Raw genomic sequence first — 23,201 nt, forward strand, 5'->3', positions numbered from 1 at the left:
CAAAGATGGCTAAACCAACCATTACCAAGTCGGAAGAATGGGCCTTTAATTGCAAGCACCCTGACCAGGCCGTTACCATTGGCCCAACGATCACTAATCCCGCGCGCACCTTACTCAAACGCTTATTGCAAAATAATGTTGACATCTTCGCGTGGACACCAGCTGACATGACTGGTGTACCCCGAAGTAAGGCGGATCATAAGCTCAAGTGTGACCCGGCTTTTACGCCGGTCATACAAAAGCGTCGCGTAATGGGTGCGGAACATGCTAACGCGTGTAGAACCCTAGTCAAGGAACTCCTTGACGCAGGCATCGTACGGTTAGTAAATATCAAACATGGGTTGCAAGTCCCGTCATGGTACCAAAATCCAACAAACAATGGCGCATGTGCATAGATTTTAAAGACCTAAACAAAGCATGCCCCAAGGATTGTTACCCGTTACCCGAAATTGACCTTAAGGTAGATTCGTTAGCACCGTTTCGCCTTAAATGCTTCCTTGATGCGTATAAGGGATACCATCAAATCCACATGGCCGTTGACGATAAGGACAAAACCGCATTTCGGACGCCCGATGGCACATTTTGTTACCAAATGATGCCATTCGGACTTAAGAATGCTGAGTCCACGTACCAACGCCTGATGAACAAAGAGTTCCATGCCCAAATCGGGAGGAACTTAGAAGTTTACATGGATGACTTGGTCATCAAAAGCCTTGAGCCAGAGGCGATGTTGACAGACATCGAAGAAACTTTTAACACGCTCAGAAAAATAAACATGAAGCTCAACCCGAGCAAGTGTTCCTTTGGGATGGAAGAAGGGAAGTTCTTAGGAGTCATCGTTACCAAAGATGGCTTCAGAGCGAACCCTGAAAAGGTCGAAACCATTATGAAAATGGAATCACCTACTACCATCAAACAGGCTCAGACACTGAATGGACGACTAGTCACACTTAACCGCTTTTTGGCAAACTATGCGGATAGGTTATTCCCATTCGTGTCAACATTGAGAAATTGCTTGAAGAAAACGCACTTCCGCTGGACACCAGAAGCGGAAGCAGCTTTTCAAGAGATTCGGTCACGCTTGATCGAACTCCCAACGCTCACAGCACCAGAAGTGGGGGAGGAATTAATTCTCTACCTCTCCGCCACAGACAGAGCAACCGGGGCAGTCTTACTAGTAGAACGAAAAGGCATCCAGATGCCCATCTACTATGTAAGCTGCGTCTTAACGGACGTGGAAACCCGGTACTCTACCCTGGAAAAATTAGTCTTAGCACTTATACAGGCTTCACGCAGGCTAAGACGATATTTCCAAGGTCACCCAATCACCATTCTCACCAACTTCAAACTTGCAAACGTTCTAGGCAAACCCGATTTGTCGGGACGCCTAGCCAAATGGGCAATTGAGTTGGGGGAATACGCGATAAAGTACAAGCCAAGACTAGCCATAAAAGGCCAGGTCTTGGCCGACTTTATTGCGGAAGTCCCCGCATCGCGGGAAAAAGAGTGCCAGGAAGAGGCTCAACCCTCTCCAGCAAAAGACATTAACGATGTCTGGCGACTCTATACTGATGGAGCAGCCAACAACGAAGGTACAAGCGACTCTATACTGATGGAGAAACCATAAAACAAGTGCGGGTACAGTGTCAAGGCGAAACCCTTCACATACTTAGCACTTGCAGGGAATTGAAGCCAAGAAGATACCTTGGAAAAAAAGGAACCGTAAGACAAGTGCGGGTACAGTGTCAAGGTGAAACCCTTCACATACTCAACACTTGCAGGGAATTGAACCCAGGATGGATCTTATGGATCATGCTTGCAGAAAGGGAAATAACACCACCGCATGGCGGGAACGTTGAGAACTAGATTGTTTGAAGCTTCAAGGTGGAATTGGCTGTTTAACATAACTGATCACTATGTCTAAAACTACCAATACCCCGTGAAGAATCTATATAAGTGAAACTCAACGCTCCCGACTTGCGAAGAGGTTACACACCTACCCGCATCATATCCAAAGATCAGGCAGAAAAAATCGGGAATTTTCTGCAAGTGACATTAGGAAAACCGCGGGAAGAATCCCCACGGAGAACCTTAAAAAACGAAAACCCCTCTTTAAAACCCCTTGCTTAAAGTCCAAAAGTTCCTCTCACTTATTAACAATTCATGAGAAGAACAATGGACTGGGGGGACTTGAAGAGGTAGGTCCCCGCAAAGACCAGTTGGACCCGCAAGACACACCTTGAAGAGGTACGTCTGCGCAAAGACCAACTTGATCCGCAGGACCCACCATGCTCAGAGATGAAGACCTTACATGCAGTAAGCCAGCTGTTCCCGCAGGAAAGCCTCCCTTGGTACAGTACTCTGCCTGTTCCCGCAGCTGTGGGTACAAGCCAAGAAGGAAGGCTACCCGCACTAATAGTAAGGCTACACGCATAAGGCACTAACTCTTATACTTCAGCAATGTCACCTGAAGGAATGAGCAGGGCGGGAATATTCCCGCCCAAAAGAGCCAGTCCGTACGCTTCTAGAAGATCTTTTGTACTATACCTACCAAGGTATGGACAAATAGACAAGATCTGACAAAAGCAGCCCATGAACCAATCACAGGGTGACAACTCCCCGACAATAGTACGAGGAGGAGCACACTCCAGTACAAAATGTCACTATCAGCCGCTGCCTACCCACCAACTCCCATCGTGGCACGAACGTAGCCCGTGGTTGGTGGAAAAGGAATATTATATACAGCTGGCCGTACCTACTTGGAAACCTACCTTCGGCTATAAATACTCCAACACCTTGGAACGGTATGATTATCTTATCATCTCTCAAGCTATTTCTCTCAATATACACTTATATTCAGAGCAATCTAGTCTGATTCTCACGCCGGAGGGTGGTCACAAGGAGGAACCCCCCCTTCTCAGTGACGAGCTTACGTTGTCTGTTTTGCAGGTCGAGAAGAATAACCATCTTTGCTGGACCTAACCCTCGTGGGAAACATCTACTTAACCCCCCAGATTATCCTTAATCAGCCGGGGTCTTTTAGTGTTTCTTCAGTTTACTACTTCTAAAAAGTTGTCAACTTGAAGGTTTTTTTGTTTTGCACAAATTTCATGTATGTTTTTAATTGATGAAACAAGAGGTTAAATCGGGTTTGAGCAAGTACTTTCACATGAAATCATATTGTAGAAACGTACATGAAATTTACGCAAAACAAAAGAGCCTTGGGTTGTCTTTTATGTAGACATGTGTCGTTGTGGATCATGTGTCGGGCTATCTTGGGTTGTCTCTTATGCAAAACTCATATTGGAGACATGGATGTCGTTGCACGGGTCCCACCTTCTGGTACTACTTTCTCCCCTGGTCTGCATTGGTGGTTCTGCATGTATAGGCGATACAATTGACGTTGCCTCATCTGCACCTTTTAAAAGTACAGTTTTGGCGTTCGCAGTGGTCCTGACTTGTACATTCTATCGCAGTACCCTTGACGTATCCGCTTTAGGGGTGCGCATTAGAAAGGGGTGTTCCCTTTTGGTGTTTATGTTTTCTCCATATGTTGTTTGATTCAGATTCAGGTCTGATCAGGATCCAAGACTATTGTCTTCTTTCTAAAGTTATATGTATGATTTTCAATACTTGGTCTAACGTGGGTGGAAGTTAGCTTTGAAAGTTAAATCTCTTTTAATTAACCAGACTATTGGTCTCACGTTAGTCTCAATTCTCTCTCACATTGATCTCGATTCTCTCTCACATTCATCTCGAATCTCAAATAAGAAACATTCTTGTTTCGTAAGGATGCTAAATCTCACATTGGTCTCGATTCTTAAATAAGAGATATTCTTGATATTTTTGATTCATAAGGAAGCCAAATCTCACATTGGTCTTGATTCTTAAATAAGAGAGATTCTTGTTTCATAAGAATGTTATGTTTCTTAAATCACAAACGTAAAATCCACGCAAACTACGTAATCAAGCATCCACACAAAATTCACGCAAACTACACGAAGCGCCCCAGTGTCCAAATAAAGTTACATTAACGGATTAATCATGTTTGGTTAGACATGAAAAGGATTTATTAACCATATACTGACTACTGATCAGTGAATTAAGTCCACGTTGTTTCATTCTTCATTTCAACCTTTGGGGACAATAAAGATTAAGGATGTAGGATGTATATATTTTGTCCAATATATTATAACCACAATAACTTTAGGTGGCCATAAAACATAAGATTTTTCTAATTTTCTTTATCAAATGGAGAACAACAAAAACATACATAAGTATACTCATCTGGTTAGAAGTTTTTATAAATAAATGGTATTCATACATTTGTTGGGAGAAATATTTAAAGTGCGCTGTTACGAAGAGAAACATATATACAATTAGCAACTTTCTTCTTTCAAGCAACTTAATAATATTAATTCCCAACCCATATACCAAACCAAACTACTCTTCATCTCAGTTCTGACCCCAGCAGTTTAAGTACATGACTTGTCGAAGAGAATCATCAGACTGGACATGTGTACTTGTAGTCTTCTTGTCTCCAACACCTTCATTGTTTTCGGATCGTAGAACACTAGAAAATGGACGGAGATCAACGCCATGACGGATGGAGTTGATGAGTGATCTGAGTTTGTAGCCTTGATCCGTATGTCCACTAATAACGGCAACGCCGGCAGGCATCCAAACACGGCCTAGAGAAGTCATGATGTAACGATTTATTTGGTGTTGGTAATGGTTTATGTTATGATGTGTTGTGGTGTTAAGATGCAATGAAGAGGAGTGAATGTGTGTCTGTTTTATAGGAAGTGAAAGGATTAATTTATTATTGAGATGCAATATGAGTCATTATTGATATCCAATAGGTAGCTAACATGTTTCTTGTTATGAGAATGAGCTTCAATATATGTTGAACACGTAGCATACATTAAAATATATACTCGAACATCGATGTATTTCATTTTTTTTATGAGGGATGCAATGTACATAGGCATTGCACGAAATGACCCATCAAGACCGGACATGTGGGTTCACGTGGACCGGTTTCGTCTATTCTCTTGTCATCTTGTGAGGTCCCTTTAAATCAATGAGTGTGGTTGTGTGCTTAGATCATGACTCATGACTTCATGAGTGTGGATATATGGATTCATGGAATGTTAAAGCTAGTACATGTCACGTTATTTCCACACTATGTTTACACATAACAATAAAACTAGTGAAATGAAAATTGTTACATCATTATTTTTTGAAACCAGTTAATAAACATGATAAGCATATTTGATACAAATGCTAAATATGAATTATACATTCTAGATAATCAATAATGAATATCCAAAAGGAGTTAAGGAGTGGTCTCATATGAAAGACGAATCACATCGCCAACACTAACACTAATTCTATTTCTGCCTATAAAATTCATAGATCAGTTGCAAGTTAGCATGAACTTTTATAGACATTAAATAGTCAATATATAAATCGGAATTCTTCATTTATGAAGATATTACTTGTACATCATTCATAAATTACATGTACACATAACCATGTTCCTCTATAACTATCTACTTAATAACACCATGTTAATCAGTTGGGACCCCAACAGCTCAAATACATAACTTTCCGTTATGATTCCTCTGATTCTTCTATGCTTCTGCTTGAAGCCATTGCTGCCGGAGAAGACAACTTCTTAGTTTGAGAGATTGACCGGGGATTGGCCTTGGCGTGGTGGTGGATGGTCCTGATGGTGTAGTTCCACCGTGCAAAGCCTTGGTCTTTGAGTGCTTCCACCAGTCCCACAGTTCCGGCCACCATCCAAGCTCTACTTGCTGAACTCATGTTATCTTCAAACTTGTGTTTTAAGTGGGTTTGATTATTTAATACAAAAGTGTTGTGAGTGATTGATGAATAATAAAGAAGACTGGAGGTGGGTATAAATAGATAGAATCTAACTGAACAATAAAGAACACCAGGTTTAAGGAAACAAAACAGTGGGAAAGTGCCTACGGTTTTGAGGTAGTTGAATCCTCAATAATGCCCCTGGACATATACATGACAAGAATCACTATATGACAAAAATAAATGGGAGTATATTGCATTAAAATAGGCTTTTGTTTCTTAAAATTAATTTGGAAATTATTTATGAATGTCGTTTGGTGTGTATTGTTTGCGCGTATTCCGGGAGTCATCTGTCAAAAAGTAATTTACAGATTTTATATGTAGGTTTAGTTTCATGTATCTTTTAAAAAGTTAATCAGTTATGGTTCAGTTATGGTTTGAAAGTCATACACTTCATCTATATGGATGTTCGTCCTCTCTCAAAAGGGTTGATCCTATGGAGTTCGAAATCTAATCGAGTTGAATACTGTGATTTGTAGCTGTAAAAAAACAAGAACAAGTGTGTAGTGAAGAAATTAGAAGGGAGAGATGCTTTCAACTCAGCAAAGAGTACGTCTCTCCGTGTATCATATGTATAGGCACAAAGAGTATAATTATAGCTGCTAGGTTATGTGGGTTAGAATGTCTTACCGTTTCATAGGGCCTCCTATTTAGCTGTCAGTCTCTTCTGCAGATATCATATTGGAGACCGTAGATGTCGTTGCACGGTCCCATCTTCTGGTACTATTGTCTCCTTTGCGGGTCTGCATTATTGCGATGCTTTGTGCGCATTCGGAATGGGTGTTCCGTTTTGGCGTTTTCCCTATATGTCGTTTGATTCGGATTTGTGTCTGATCCGGGTACAAGACCGTATCTCTTCATTGTTCTTTCTAAAATTACATGCATGCTTTTTAATACTTCGTCTAACGTCGGTGGACGTTAGCTTTATGAGTTAATTTTTTTAAATTAACCAAACAACCCCCTATGATATATTAATAATTATAACATTTTAACCAAATCTCACATCGATCGATCTTGAACAAAAGATATTATTGTTTCATAACAGCCAAATCCGCATTGATCTTGAACAAAAGATATTCTTATTTTATAAGAAACGTCATATCTCCTAAATCATAAACGCAAAATTCAAGCAAACTACATGATTAAGCATCCAACACAAAATTCACGCAAAGTGTCCATATTATTTGATCAATTAATTTGAAAAGAAATAACGCTTATCCAAATAAAGTTCATATAAACTGATTAATTATGTTGGGTTAGGTATGAAAAGGATTTATTAACCGCATTATTGAGTAAATTAAGTCTGTTGTTTCATTTTTCATTTCAAACCTTTGGGGACAAAGAAGATTAAGGATGTAGGATAAATTTTGTCCAAATATAACTACAATAACTTTAGGTGGTCATATTTTGCATAAAAGTATTTTGTCTAGATGACTTCGAGTCAGTTACAAGGGCTAGGATGATAATGTATCCGATCCTATGATGATAATGATCTTCTATAGTTATCGTTAATCAGACAGCCCAAGCAATGCAGGGTCGAAATACTTGTTGCATAAGATATTATCCCGTAACATTTTTCTTTGTCGATCAAAAGGAGAACAAAAACATATATAAGTATACTCACGTACTGGTTAGAAGTCCATTTCATAAATAAATGGTATTCATACATTTGTTAGTGAAGAGGTATGTACCCGCCTTAACATCGAGCGGGGCGGGTCAACCCACAAGATATAGACAAGAGGCTTGAAATCAATATATCATGAAGGCACAAAGCCAAAACCTATGCGCATGGCGCATATCACATATGCTCACGCATATCACATATGCTCACGCATCACATATGCTCACGCGTATCACATGCTCACGCACCATATATGCTCACGCATATCACATCTGCGCGTGGCGCATCTGCGCGTGGCGCATATCACATGCTCACGCATCATATATGCTCAAGCATATCACATCTGCGCGTGGCACATCTGCGCGTGGCGCATATTACATATGCTTGCGCATATCACATCTGCGCATGAAACATCTGCGCGTGAGAATAAAGAGAAGACCTCGCGCATCCTCAGGATAGGCGCATATCACACATGCACATAATCAACCTCGTCCTTATCCAAATCAGGATAAGGACAACCTTGATTGTGCTCGTCAGACAACCTTTCAGAAGGTATCCTTTAAGGAATAAGAATATGCTGATGTTGACAGCTGCCAATGAAAGGTGGACAACTCAGCAAAACCCATGTGCTATCACGTGATTGCACATGGGTCAGGTGAAATACCTGGGTCAGAGAATAATCAATGAAAAAGCACCAGGTGTCCTAAGGACACGTGGCGCAAAGCAATAGGAGAAGGCCAAAAAGGCCCTAATGGGATCTGAGCCCAATCATTGGAAACCCTAACACTATAAATACTACACCACCTCCACAAGGGGAGGTAAGCAAGAAAATACATTCCAATTCCTTACTCACTCTCAGATTATTATTATCTTCTCCTACAATCTCTTATTCTCACATCGGAGGGTTACCCTAAAGAGGACCCCTCTGTCCCTTTCTGAGGGGTAAGTTCACGGTGCTGCTCGTTTTGTAGGTGGAATAATTCATACTCCGGAGAACCATCGGTGAAATAGCATACTCATACCCGAGGAAAGTTGATCGTCTACCAGTGAGCCGATCCACGTTTCTTCAGTTTGGAGTAATATTTAAAGTACGTTGTTACGAAGAGAAACATATATACAATTTGCAACTCTCTTCTTGAGTAACTTAATAATATTCCCAACCCATATACCAATTACCAAACTACTCTTCAGCTCAGTTCTGACCCCAGCAGTTTAAGTACATGACTTGCCTAAGAGAATCATCAGACTGGACATGTGTAGTTGTACTCTTCCTGTCTCCCACTCCTTCATGGTTTTCGGATCGTAGAACACTAGCAAATGGACGTAGATCAACGCTATGTCGGATGGAGTTGATGAGTGATCTAAGTTTGTAACCTTGATCTGTATGTCCACTAATAACGGCTACGCCAGCGGGCATCCAAACACGGCTTATAGAAGTCATGATGTAACGATTAATTTGGTGTTGGTAATGGTTTATGTTATGGTGTGTTTTGGTGTTAAGATGCAATGAAGTGAAGAGTGAATGTGTGATATTTTTATAGGAAGTTAAGGTGGTGTGTGAGGACTAATTTATTATTGAGATGCAATATGAGTCATTGTTGATAACCAATAAGTAGCTAACAGGTTTCTTGTCATGAGAATGAACTTCAATATATGTTGAACACGTAGCATACATTAAAATATATACACGAACATCAATGTATTTCGATTTTTTAATGAGGGATGCAATGCACATAGGCCATTGCACGAAATGACCCATCAAGACAGGACATGTAGGTTCACGTGGACCGGTTTCGTCTATTCTCTTGAGGTACCTTTAGACCAATGAGTGTGGTTGTATATGGATTCATGGAGTGTTAAAACTAGTACATGTCACGTTGTTTCCACACTGTTTTTACACATAGCAATAAAACTAGTGAAATGAAAATCGTTACATGATCATTATTTTTTGAAGCCAGTAAACATGATAAGAATATTTAATACAAACTAGGAATGTTATCCACGCGTTACAGCGGTGCAATTTGAGTTTCGTTACAGACATCAATTCTATTTTTGTGATATTTAAAAATTATATTCAAATCAGGAGCATGATGTAGGCTTTAATATTGTGTGTTAAATACAATAGTTAGTTGAACATATAGTTAAATAAGTTATAACATTTCAATAGTTACGTAACTTACTTTTATAAAAAGGATAATACATATGCATATGCGGATGATGTATTAGTATTAATAACACTTACATGGATAAATATTAAACACTTATATATGTTGAATCTAATAGAATACAAATATAATAACACTTATGTGCATAAATGTATTAGTATTGGTACTTTTTTTATTATTACAATGGTTAAAAAATGATACATGAAAAAATGAGTGGTTGAGAACTGATAATTTACTGAATAGTATATTTAGTGATTGAAGGAAATTTTGGTTTTAATAATATATAATATAATGTTAAATACTCCGTATGAATTATACATTCTACATATTGAACAATGAATATCCAATATGAATTATACATTTTAAATATGAAATTTAGGTTTGTATATATATATAATATAGAGAAGGATTGATGAAAAAAGATGTTTGGTACATGGTTCGACCATGGATCGGTCGCTCAAGCAAGTCAAGTGCCTTTAAAAGAAGTGTACTAAGCTTCAATTAAGTCAAAAGTTAACATAGGCATACGATTGAAGCATCATATGTTCATGTATGAACAGTGCAGGTTTAAATCAATATAGTTGGATGAATTGACCATGTCATCTATATATAAGCCTTAAGAGCGAAAATTTTATGTTTTAAATCAATCAACAAAGTTAACTAGAAAAACAGGAAAAAGAAAAATACATCTACACAAAGGTAATTAATATAAGAATTGAATATCAAATAAAAATTTTAGAATCAAATACAAACATCAAAGATCAACAATTAATGAATAAAGATAAAATACAAGGGATGATTATAAATCAAAATGAAAGATCATTAAATATGCTAAAGCTAAAATAGTTATCATTAAACACGTTCAGAATAATCAAAAGAATGTTAATATAATATAAATTTTAGTAAACAAATCAAATTTTCCACCATTTTATATTAAATCAGTTATTGAGTTTATGCCCTTTATATGAAAGTACAGACAAATTGGTCGTAGGAATCATATAATAAGAAAATCTTCCAAAATGTTCTCTCTGTCTTCAAATTTCAAAACCTATGGACATAATCAATTTAGAGTATTATATATGGTTTTATTTAAATATAGCTTGGAGAATTATCTGCCAATCTGAACAATTACAACTAGAAAACTATAAAGTATAAACTTTAACCAAAATGTTCCGTCTGTGCTGGAAAGAATTAACCAATGAAGTTTAAGTTTGTTTATGAAATTAAGTTAACAACCAAGTATTGTTTTAAACACATGTGCTAAAAGAGGAGGTTGAATAATTGAAAGGAAGCATTTGTGACCAATTTCACATCATGCAACATCATTCTAGAGTCTCGTTTAATGAGGGAAGGGGAAGGAAATGAAAAGAAAATATTCAAATATTATATTTTAGAGAATTTTTAAGAAGAAAATGGAAAGGGAGGGGAGGGAAAATACTAGATTTTTTTTTTAATATATATCTATAATCATATATATAAAAATAAAAGGATCCAATTACAATAAAAAGACAGGTAAGCGGGCAACAAGCTGCACCGCCACCCCTTTTGAATGACAAAACCAATCCTACTGAAAACAAAGTTATCGTTCTTCGGCGTCGATGAGTTAATGTGCACGACCCGCTGAACTCTTTTTAGAAACGCAACAGCATCGGGGGCAAGAGACCCAAACGTGTCAAAAGCAAAAGGAATGAAGGCATGTTGATTCTCCACACACGCTTTCTCGTGCTTAGCAATTTTTCCTGCTTCTGCCTTTAGCACGGCATGCCTAGCAACAAACCCAGTGTCCCTAAGCCCGACAAGAGGGGACACCCCAGTAAGGTCCACACTAGCATGCTTACCCCCCGCCCATCCAAACACAAGAATGTCCGCTAGTCGGAGAGTAGACCTTCCTTCACGTGGATCCGACAAGAAATTCACAGGAGCCTCTTTTCTTGCCGAGATTCCCGCCCGTTTTAACACATCACAAAGGACATCCCTGACCAAATCATGTCTATATTTAAACCCGGGGAGTTCTATGCAATGAATCGCGTGTTCACCAAAATTATCTAAACAAGCCTTACGACAGACCGGACATGGCTCATCAACTGGGAACATGGGGATCATTAAACGATATTTAAGAATGGCTCGATACTTCGCTGCTGACATGTGCTGGCCTAACCCTTCGATTGGGGTGACAGTCAAAAAGTCTTGAGCATGAGGAGCCTGAAGACATTCTAATACCGCTCTTTGACGAGAGGACATTTTTCTCCCAAACTTTAGACGGTTTTACTATAAAGGGCACTCGCCAAAGCATTTTGGGTTTTAGGGGGTGGTGTCCTTGTTAGCGAACCCGCCAAGATCAAAATCGGGAATAGAGCTGTGCAAATAATCCATCGCACACCCAAAATCGGAATCCAACCCATCATCACCACAATCACACAAAATGTGGTCTTGTAACTTCCAAGATTGTGCTCTCGAGGCGACGAAAGCATAGGTGGAAACATCTTCAGCTGAATATAACCCTAAACCACCGAAATGGATAAGGAGAGAGGCTAGTCTCCATTGAAAATCCCCAAAAAACGGACCCTCACATACCACAATATCCTCAATCGCCGCTCGAAGCCCTTTGTCAAAAACAGAGACAGCTTCCTTAACAAACATAGGCTGACATGTTCGGAGTCCGAACAACAATTTAGCCACCCCCATACATGAGCGAAGCAAGAGAAGCTCACATTGAGGGTCACGTAGACGAGTAAGACATCTCATTAGTTCCACGGCTCTTGAAGCTCTGGTAATGGCCAAACTACTGATAAACCCAACATCCCGGCTAACCGCACCTCCAAGGAGTTTTACCCCTAACTCCGGTCTCCCAATCCCGATAGGAAATAAACCTACTTTTGCCTTTACCTCATTGCACGACGGCCAGTATACTTCTGTCTTTTTAATATTAAGCTCAAGCCCCAAACTTGGCCCCTTAGATCTAATTATATCCAAGGCTTTAGCCACTTCAATGGCGTCTCCTATAATCGTGCCATCATCTAAGTACCATGCATGGAAAAGTAACTTGCAACCATCTCGTACTTGATGAATGAGGGGGTGTAAAGCTAATGCAAAGAGAAGGGGTCCTAAAGGATCGCCTTGTTGAACCCCAGTAGTTGACTGGATACAATGATTCCCTACATATAGCCTAGCAGGTTGCCCGTAAAGAAAATTAACTCATAGGGAAATAGATGGGCATCTGGCACGAACTTCCTGCAGGAGTGTGGTCCTATCTACCAGGTTGAAGGCATTAGAAAAATATACTGTAAGCAAAGCCAACGACCCATCCGAGTGGAACATATTAAGACATCTATTCGCGCTATGAAGCACCGCCTCCGCTCCACTCGGGATCCCCACCCCGAATTGAAAATCATCAAGGTATTTTGCCATCTCTTTCCCAACACTCCTCATAGCCACTTTGGATACAAGTCTTCTCCAAATCGCGCCAACATATATTCATCCTCCCAAATTGGAGAGAAAATCTTTTCAATTACTAAATTACCCATAAAACTAATTTTATTTTAGTTTTACTTAAAGGATATGATAGTAAAACTATAACTTTCTTTTCTTTTCCTCTCAACTCGGGAACACATAAAATATGTAAATTCCTTGATGTTCTTTTCCTTCTCATTAAACTCGGGAACACAAAAAAAAAGCTTTTCGTCTCCTTTCTTTTCTCTCATAATTTCCTTTCACTCCCCTCCTCTCGTTAAATGAGACTCTGGAACACAGTAACGTTCGATCATAATCGTATATCTAACTTTATTGATTATTATAAAAGATTGCATATCACACATAATCAGTTGGGACCCCAACAACTTAAGTACATAACTTTTCTCAATGATTCCTCCGACTGCTTTGCTTCTTCTATGCTTCTTTTTGAACCCATAGTTGACAACTTTTTAGGTTGAGAGATTGATCGGAGATTGGCCTTGGCGTGGTGGTGGATGGTCCTGATGGTGTAGTTCCACCGTGCAAAGCCTTGGTCTTTGAGTGCCTCAACTAGTCCAACTGTTCCAGCAACCACCCATGCTTTGGTTCTTGAACTCATCTTTTGTAGATTATGAAATGTGTATAATTATTATGTGATGATGATGAATATATAGAGTTGGGGCTTAAATAGGGAGATTGAAACAAGAGGAAGCCAATGGTTTTGGAGCAGTGAAATGGCAATATGGTGGATGCATGGTTTGATAATATGATTAAACAACGGTTTCTTTCCATAAACGCTGGGTTCACTTCTGTTCATGTTTGTCCTATGCTAATGCCGCCTTTTTAAATAACCCTTTCTTTTTAATTTATTATTATTTTTTGGTTTTCCCAAAAGATATAAAGATAAAGTGGATTTCCTTATTGTTAGACTAAACAAAGATAAGGTGAAAGTTCAGTTTTGTTACCATGTTTGAAAAATCAGAACTTTGGTCTTTATCATTCATAGGTAGTTGATAAAGAGAATATTCTAAGGGTGAAGATTTGTATTTCATAACTTAAGGTAAATGGTTCAAATTCTATGTACTGGAAGTAGTTAATTAATTAAATAGATTAACTTAGTGTTGATTAAGAATAACAAAACTTAAAATAGTAGCGACACTTTCTAACCTGTAACACGTGTGATCCCGCAATCAAAATCTATGTTTAATACCCCCAATTTGCTTCTAATTTACTTCTGAAGTAATCAACCAAAACCCCTATATCTAGGTTTGATACCCTGAAACATGTTAATTATTTGAGCTTAAAGTTATGCTCGAACTTCATTAAGCTATTAACAAATCTGGATCTTGTAGAAAATGAGTGGCTAGTCTTAACCCAAAGATAACAAACCAAATAGTGAGAGGCCACAACACTAGATAAGACCAAGGGCCATTGTTGACAATCCATTCTTTAAAAACCATTGGCCTTCAAAGTCCCAAACCTCTTGTTTAGTTGTTCTATGTAAAGTAGGTACATACGTACAATACTCAAAACCATTGGCCTTCCAAGTCCCAAACCTCTTGTTTAGTTGTTTTATGTAAAGTAGGTACATACGTACAATACACAAAACCATATGAAATGCACCACCATTAGGGTGGAGGGGCGTTCCGTGATGAGGCCATGAAGGCCAAGCTCACCATGAAACATCGTCGTAGGGCTCGTCATGGTATAAATTGTGATGGTGGTCACTATGTGATGGCCAATGGCCAATGTTACCGTTGTCAAACGGTCAATTTGATCGTTGGATATTTTTATTAAAAAAACATTTTCAAACAATATAAATATACCCAACCTTTAAACATTTTTCACACACCAACTCTTCTCTTACATTACAAAACTCTACAAAAATAGTAAGGTTCAAGCAAAAAATGGTTGGCTCAAAGAAAAAATCGTACATGGCTAAGGTTTGTGCTAACTGCTAGATAAGACAAATCTAATAGATTTCTTTTACAACATAAGCCGTTACTAACCCAACCATTTTTACCCAACCATTTCCAAACATATATCCACAATGTTACAACCAACCCAACATGCCAACCCAAGTGGCACCCGGTCACTTTTATTAGGCGAACAACTGATTGACTGTTTCGCAATCCAACCCCCCATTATCGTTCTTCAACAGATGGTTTACCTCTCGACTCCAAAGAAGAAGAAGAAGCAAACCAACAAGACACTTGTAAAAAACGACCTAAAAACCTTCGAATGGGTGGGGGAGGGGGCTTAAAGTTGGGCGAAGCATGAGGAGGTAACTTATCTTCGGAGAATCTAGGGTTGGAAATCAACAAACAAAAAAATGTTTTGGTATCGGATTTTCGAAGATTATGGAAAGCTCCTCGGTGGATTCAACCGAAACATGGATCAAGTCACTTCGAAGTTGAGGGGTTTGAATAAAAATTGAGCAAGTTCGACACATGATATATTCAAAACCTAATTTTTTTTCTTATGGTACTTTTTAATTTTTTTTTATTAAAATGTAAATAAATGATTATTTGATAAAAACTGTATAGACTCGTAATTGGCCAAGTAGATCAGGTGAGGCTGCTATCATCAATGGCCCGCCAAAAGATTACACAAAAATATACGTGAAGAAAACTTTCCTCCAGTTGCTGACATGGGAGATTGTGATATCTCAGTCCTTATGGTGCCAATCCTATTGATGGATCTTCAAGGCCCAACGGGTAGTCCTGAAAAAATAAACGAACGAAAACGTTTGAACTGAGTAATTATACAACCTCAACGAATGGGTTATCAAGCAACATTCCTGAAATCAATTAAAATGTTGATCTAAACGACGTCGCATCGACAAGGCCGCAACTATAATATGCTTTCTCATACCCTCGCTATTTATAAGACCGATAAGACATTATTTTTGTTAACCTCCTATAAATAATAGGTTATAGCTTTAAGGATCCACGGTTCCTAACATGTTCCGCCGAGTCATATCCAAAACTAACCCGCTTCCGTTTAATTATAAAAATCACATACAGAACCTTACATGTTTTCAAATACCAGTTCCTCTAATCATTTTTTATAATCTGGGTTCACGGATTATACTGTATTAAGTTCTAACCCGTAACCCTTCAAATTAATCCCCAAAAAATTTTAATTTTGAAATCAACCCCACTTTGACCAAATTAATCCCTTCAAAATCCCAAAAAACACAGCCACCAAAAACTCACCCATTTCCAATGGAACCCCTCACCGGAGCCTCGCCGGAAACCCACATCTCACCGGAACCAATCACAACACCATTATCAAACCACAACAACAACGAAGAAGATATACCCACCAATTCACATTCCGCTGATTTAATCGCATCAAGCCAAGACATCTTAACCGAAATCTTCCTCTTGTTACCGGTAATCTCACTTACCGATTCACATCCGCATCAAAACAATGGTATTCATTAATCAAAAGCCCCAATTTCACCTCCCTTAAAAGCCCACATTTAGACCCACCCACTGTTAGCTAAGAATTGGAATAGAAGCAATTAGAGAGAGAATTCGTCAATCATAGCTGATCTCATTAGTGATACAATCTGTTACATATAACGACTAACGACTTCAACCACTAACTGACTTCACAACTATAGCAATTGACACAAACAGTCCCTAGACTTATTACATTTACATTCTTAGTCCTAATTACAATTATATCTAACAAAACCCCCATCTTCAAAACATTCTTGTCCTCAAGAATGAAAGGAGGGAAACCTGAGTTTAAACTCGTCTTCAAATTCCCAGGTAGCATCCGTTAGAGCGAGACCTTGCCAATGAACCAAAAGCTGCATCACTTGTTTATTACCCTTACGAACTAACCTGCGATCAACCACTGCACGAGGTTGAAGCATAAAACGTGGACCAGTGGGCAATGGAATACTCGGTTGATGTTGGCCATAAGATCGTTTGAGCAATGAAACATGAAATACAGGGTGTATTTGAGCATCCTCTGGAAGATCCAGTTTATAAGCCATAGTACCAATTTTGTCTAAAATCAAAAAAGGGCCAAAATATTTAGGTCCCAATTTAGAGTGTTTCCGTGTTCTGAGTGAAGTCTGTACAAAAGGTCTCAACTTTAAGTAGACCCACTCACCCACATCAAATACTCGTTCACTTCTGTGCTTGTCTGGATATTGCTTCATCCTGTTGCGAGCAAGATTCAAAGAATCCTTAAGTGTGACGACCATTGCTTCTCTGTCTCTATGCAATAACTCCACCGCATCCACAGAAGTGTCATGAGTAATATAAGGAATGTGTAATGGTGGTGGGAAACCATACAAAGCTTGAAAAGGGGACATTTTAATTGCAGAATGGTGGGTAGTGTTATACCACCATTCAGCTAAGCTCAGCCATTTCACCCATTGATCAGGCTTTTGCATACACATACACCTCAAATAGGTCTCCAAACATCTATTCAAAGCTTCAGTTTGTCCATTACTTTGAGGGTGATAGGCTGTAGAATAAGCCAACTGAATTCCTTGTAACCTTATAAACTCTTTCCAAAAGTGACTTAAAAATATTGGATCTCTATCAGAGACAATGGTCACTGGATTACCATGCAACTTGAAAACGGTATCTAAGAATATTTGAGCTACTTGTTGAGCAGTGTAAGGATGAGCCAATGGAACAAAGTGACCATACTTAGACATTCTATCAATGATGACTAAAATACAATCTTTACCTTGAATTTTAGGGAGACCTGAGATAAAGTCAATAGAGATATCCGTAAAGATATGCGCAGGAACTGGTAAAGGCTGTAATAAGCCAGGGATAGCCACAGTCTCATATTTAGCTTGTTGACATTGATGACATTCTTTCACATAGTTGTAGACCTGCTTAGAACAGCCCTTCCAATAACAAAAATCTTTCACCTTTTTTAGTGTAGGCAAATAACCAGAATGCCCCCCAACTGCAGATGAGTGAAAAATGGCTAAAATATCTTGCTTCAGCTGCACATTATTTCCCACCCACAATTTATTCTTCTTTCTTAGTAATCCATCGGTCCATGTAATGTGATGCACCTGTTGTCCTTGTTGCAGGGTCTGAATGATGCCCTATAATTGAGCATCTCCAACCCATGATGCTTTGATCCTTTCTAACAAAAGAGGATCAATAGAACTCATGCCTAGTTCAAACAAAGCTAAACCAGGAACTCTAGACAACCCATCAGCTACCAAATTTTCAGATCCTTTTTTATAGGCTATTTCATAAGTGTAGCCCATCAATTTAGCCAACCATGTTTGTTGCAGGGGTGTTGTGATCTTTTGTGAAAGTAAAAAGTTTAAGCTTTTATGATCTATTTTGATCAAAAACTTTTTAGTGATAAGATAATGATGCCATTGTTTGACAGCTATCATTATTGCCAAAAGTTCTTTTTCATATACCGATAAAGCTTGTTGCTTGACGGATAAAGCTTTACTAATGAAGGCAATTGGGTGACCCTCTTGCATAAGGACTGCACCGAGTCCTTTAGAAGATGCATCAGTTTCAACTATGAAATTTTTATTAAAATCAGGTAAAGCCAGAACTGGAGCAGTAACTAAAGCCCGTTTCAACATACCAAAGGCTTCTTGTGCAGACTCATTCCATGTAAACCCTTCTTTTTTTAACAAATTAGTTAAAGGTCTTGCCAACACCCCAAATGACTTAATAAAACGTCTATAATAGCCTGCCAATCACAGAAAACCCCTAAGTTGTTTGAGATTCTGAGGAATAGGCCACTATTGAATGGCGACAATTTTATTAGGATCAATTTGAACCCCCTTTCCAGTAATAATATGTCCCAAATACTCCACAGAAGCCCCGCCAAATATACATTTAGACCGTTTAGCTACCAATGAATTCTGCCTAAATAGTAGCAGAACTTGTTCTAAATCATGAAGATGTTGTTCCATAGTTGGACTATATACAAGTATGTCATCAAAAAAGACAAGTGTAGTTTTCCTTAGTAGATCTTTAAAAATAGAATTCATCAAGGATTGAAATGTGGCTGGGGCATTAGTCAACCCAAAAGGCATGACCACAAATTCAAATAGACCTTGGTGAGTTCTAAATGTTGTTTTATGTATATCTGCTTCATCCATCTCAACCTGATGATAACCAGCTCTCAAATCAAGTTTGGAAAAAACAGTAGCACCCCCAAGCTCATCTAATAGCTCCTCTATCAAAGGAATAGGAAACCTGTTTTTAATAGTAGCATCATTGAGCTGCCTATAATCGACACAAAATCGCCAAGTTCCATATTTCTTCTTTACCAATACAACAGGAGATGCAAAAGCACTCCTGCTATTTCTGACAACTCCAGTCTCTACTAGTTCCTTAGTAAGTTTTTCCAAAACATCCTTTTGATTTGAAGGATACCTATATGCCCTCTGATTAATTGTAACATTTTCATCCTTTAACATGATTCTATGATCACAATCTCTCTTAGGTAGTAAGGTATTAGGAACTGCAAATATATCTTCATAAGTGGCAAGCAGAGTATCTAAGGCTGCAGAGGTGCCAAACTCAGATATAATGGTTTCATGTTGAAATAAACCAATTCCCATAGACTGCAGGCTAAACAACTGAACATTAGCCATACCTCTAGTATTATGCAGCATATACTCCAATTTCTCAGAAGAACATAAAGATATACTATTTGAATCTATGCCTTGAAGCTCAAACATTTGATTTCCAACTTTAAACTTCATAGTCAATGCCTTAAAATTCCACATTATATCATTCAAAGTCTGCAGCCATTGTATGCCCAGCACCATATCATAGTTGCTCAAAGGAATGAGCATAACATCAGTAGTAAACCAATTTCCCTGCATGACCCATTGAAAGTTCTGACATAACTGTGTGCAAGGGTAATTTGTTACCATCAGCTATGGTAATCTTCAGTTCACTAACGTCTTTCACAGGGCACTTCATCTTTAAAGCCAGCTCCAAATTAAGAAAATTATGTGTTGAACCAGAGTCAATCAAAATATGTAACGGTTTAGTGCTAATTGACCCTTTAACCCTCATAGTAGAAAATGAGGCCACCCCCATGATAGCATTCAATGAAATGCAAGGATCTTGCATCTCATGACAAAAAAAATCTTGAGGCTCATTCATATCACTTTCATCAACTTCTACTATCTCAATGGAGAATAACTGCTTATTTTTACAATTATGAGTTGGAGTGTACTTCTCATTACAATCAAAACACTCACCCCTAGCTCTTTTTTCCTCAATTTCTTTATGGGACAATCTTCTAGAGTTAAAAGTTTTTGGTTTGATGGAAGGAGCAGGTAACAAAGAAAGATTGGAAGAATTAGGTGTGGTTGCTGGTCTGCTGTGGAATGTTGAAGGATAAGAATTCTTGAAGTTCTTATTTAAACTATTTTGTGTATTTGCTAATGTATCTTCTTTAACCCTAGCCAACTGATATGCCTCAGGCAAACATTTAGGTCTGAGTAATCTTAGGGCATTACCCACCTCAGGCCTAACTGCTATAAGGAACAAACTCACTGCATACTCATCACACAAGTTCACCCTTGTTAGTGCCAAATCAAACTCTTTACACAAATCTTGTAATGGACGACCATTTTGCCTTAAAGAAGCTAAGGCACCCATGGCATCTAGGTTAGCGGTTAAACCAAATCTTGCATTAACAAAGATTTTATATTCAGACCAAGGCATACCTTCAATAGAACCGCCTCTCGATTTGGCAAACGACTGATGCCATAGTAAAGCTGCATCATCCATATGAACAATAGCATATCTCACCTTCAAATGCTCAGGAGTTGCATCAATTGCAAAGAAGTGTTCAACCTTACAAAGCCATCCCTCTACATTCTCACCATTAAATTTTGGAAAATCCATTTTTGTGAGTCTGTTGTTATAACTGTTGTAAGAACCTTCACCAAAATGACTATATCCACCATTGTTGACTGGGCCTTCATGATTCATAGAGCCACCATTATTTGTTTGAGTGTTACCAATTGCTTGTACACTTTTGAGAATCTCCGTCACCTGTGACTCCACTTGTGTCTTCATTGCATCCATGTTCTCCGCCATTTTTACAGTAAAAGACTTCAAACCTTAAATCTCTGTCAAATTCTTACTCACTGCCGATTCAACTCGTAGCAACGATACATCGTGGTCTTGGACCCTCTGCTCCAATGTCTGATTGCGCGTCGTCATGGAATTAGGGATTTGGTGCAATTGATCGAGCAATCGATCAATTTAGGGTAAATCAAAACAAAATTGAATGGAATTTAGTGAATTTGAGGAAGAATTGATCAAGCAATCGATCAATCCAGGCTAAAATGAAAAGAATGAAACGAATTAGGGTTGAATCAATTAGGGTTGATCAAGAGCGAACCGAGAATCGATTGCTCTGATACAAATTGTTAGCTAAGAATTGGAATAGAAGCAATTAGAGAGAGAATTCGTCAATCATAGCTGATCTTATTTGTGATACAATCTGTTACATATAACGACTGACGACTTCAACCACTAACTGACTTCACAACTATAGTAATTGACACAAACAGTCCCTAGACTTATTACATTTACATTCTTAGTCCTTCTAATTACAATTATATCTAACACCCACCGGCCTGTTTTTCGAAGGCTGGGATGCCCGATCGGTATACAATTACGTCCCATTACAAACCCGTAACCCGGTTAATATTATTAACCCCTCGTTTACCTCCCTCGGGTTCGACTCGGGTTGTATCAAGATTCTACAATCGTGTAATGGGTTGTTGTTATGTGGGAATGATTTCCAGAAGTATTTTGTTTATAACCTGACAACGAATAGGTTTGTTAAGCTTCCGAAGCATTGTAATTACAATCCGGATACTAGTTGTTACATGACGTTAGCGTTTGATCCCGCGAATTCGTGTGGGTACAAAGTTGTGTGTAATTATATGTATAAGGTTATGAAGATTGAAATTTATTCGTCGGTCGTTGGGAAATGGAACGTTTTGGATGAGTGCGTGGATGATTTGGTGGATGTTTTTGATCGGGGGGTTTACGGGCATAATGCGATTCATTGGATGAGTTTTCCGAACCGGTTGGTGTATTTGAAGCTGGATGAGGAGGTGGTGCGGTATATTGATATTGATACGCCTGATACGACGGTGTATGGGACTATTTTAGATGAGTTTTTAGCTGAGTCGTGTGATGGGATGCTGCTTGTGGTTCGGTGTTGTCGGTTGAGGAGACTGAATGTTTACGAGATTAAGAAGGATTATTCAGAGTGGTGTATTAAGTACCATGTGGATCTTGAACAGGTTATTAGGGTGTATCCGAATATGGTGACTCGGCTCGGGCTGCATTTTATTGTGCAGTCGCTTGTGATTGGGGTACGGGAACGGGAAGAGGATTCGTTTGTGGTGCTTGAGCTTCCCGGGAAGCTTATACAGTATAATTTTATGGCGAATACTATTTTTCAGTTATGTGATTTTAGTAAAAAGAGTCATCATCAAGGTGGGTTTTTTCCGAAGACGATTTTTCAGTTGTCTGATTTTACGCCTGAGAATAGTCGGTTTATTAATGGAAGCTGTTTTCATTTCATTCCGTCACTGGCTGAGGTTTGAGTTGTTGTATATATGTATATATGTAAGTCTATTTATGTGATCTATTTAACAGAAAGATTAGTTAGTGGTTAGGACATAGGACCACAACAACTAATGTACAAGACTTTCTTAAAAAGATATTTAGATTGCTTTACTTTGTCTTCTATGTTTTGGTTTGTAGTCATGAGCTAAATGATATATGTTTGCGGCTTGCGTAGTTACTTACTGGAGGGTGTTGACTCGCGTTTGGGTCTCGTTATCTATGATATTGCTAGCTGCACTATGTTTTTTAATCTACATTGGTTGATTCTCATAGTTGTTATCAAGCATTTGGACTTTGAGACAGGTATTGTTTTTTAAACGATGGTCGTAACATCTTTCTTTATAGCTGTGATCATCTACTTTGGTGTTTAAACGCGTTGTGCGTAAGGGTCAGGATCAACTGTCTCGTTACTTAATACGGTTGTTACTAGGTGCTGTCTCA

At 38.6% G+C, this 23,201-nt stretch overlaps 1 protein-coding gene and 1 pseudogene across 1 annotated transcript; one reads left to right on the top strand and one right to left on the bottom strand.

Annotated features, from left to right (window-relative positions):
- Nucleotides 1-13,441: 13,441 nt before the first annotated feature.
- LOC143568133 (uncharacterized) lies at nucleotides 13,442-13,890 on the bottom strand. The gene has a single exon (XM_077054364.1). The coding sequence runs from the start codon at nucleotides 13,742-13,744 to the stop codon at nucleotides 13,493-13,495; it is 252 nt and encodes an 83-aa protein (XP_076910479.1). The 5' UTR covers nucleotides 13,745-13,890; the 3' UTR covers nucleotides 13,442-13,492.
- Nucleotides 13,891-16,274: 2,384 nt separating this feature from the next.
- LOC143568142 (F-box protein At5g07610-like) lies at nucleotides 16,275-22,938 on the top strand (annotated as a pseudogene).
- Nucleotides 22,939-23,201: the final 263 nt, after the last annotated feature.

Source organism: Bidens hawaiensis, unplaced genomic scaffold (genome assembly GCF_021521415.1).
Source record: "Bidens hawaiensis isolate Kalapana, Puna unplaced genomic scaffold, B.hawaiensis_p1.1 tig00023813_1, whole genome shotgun sequence".
NCBI classification, from domain to species: domain Eukaryota; kingdom Viridiplantae; phylum Streptophyta; class Magnoliopsida; order Asterales; family Asteraceae; genus Bidens; species Bidens hawaiensis.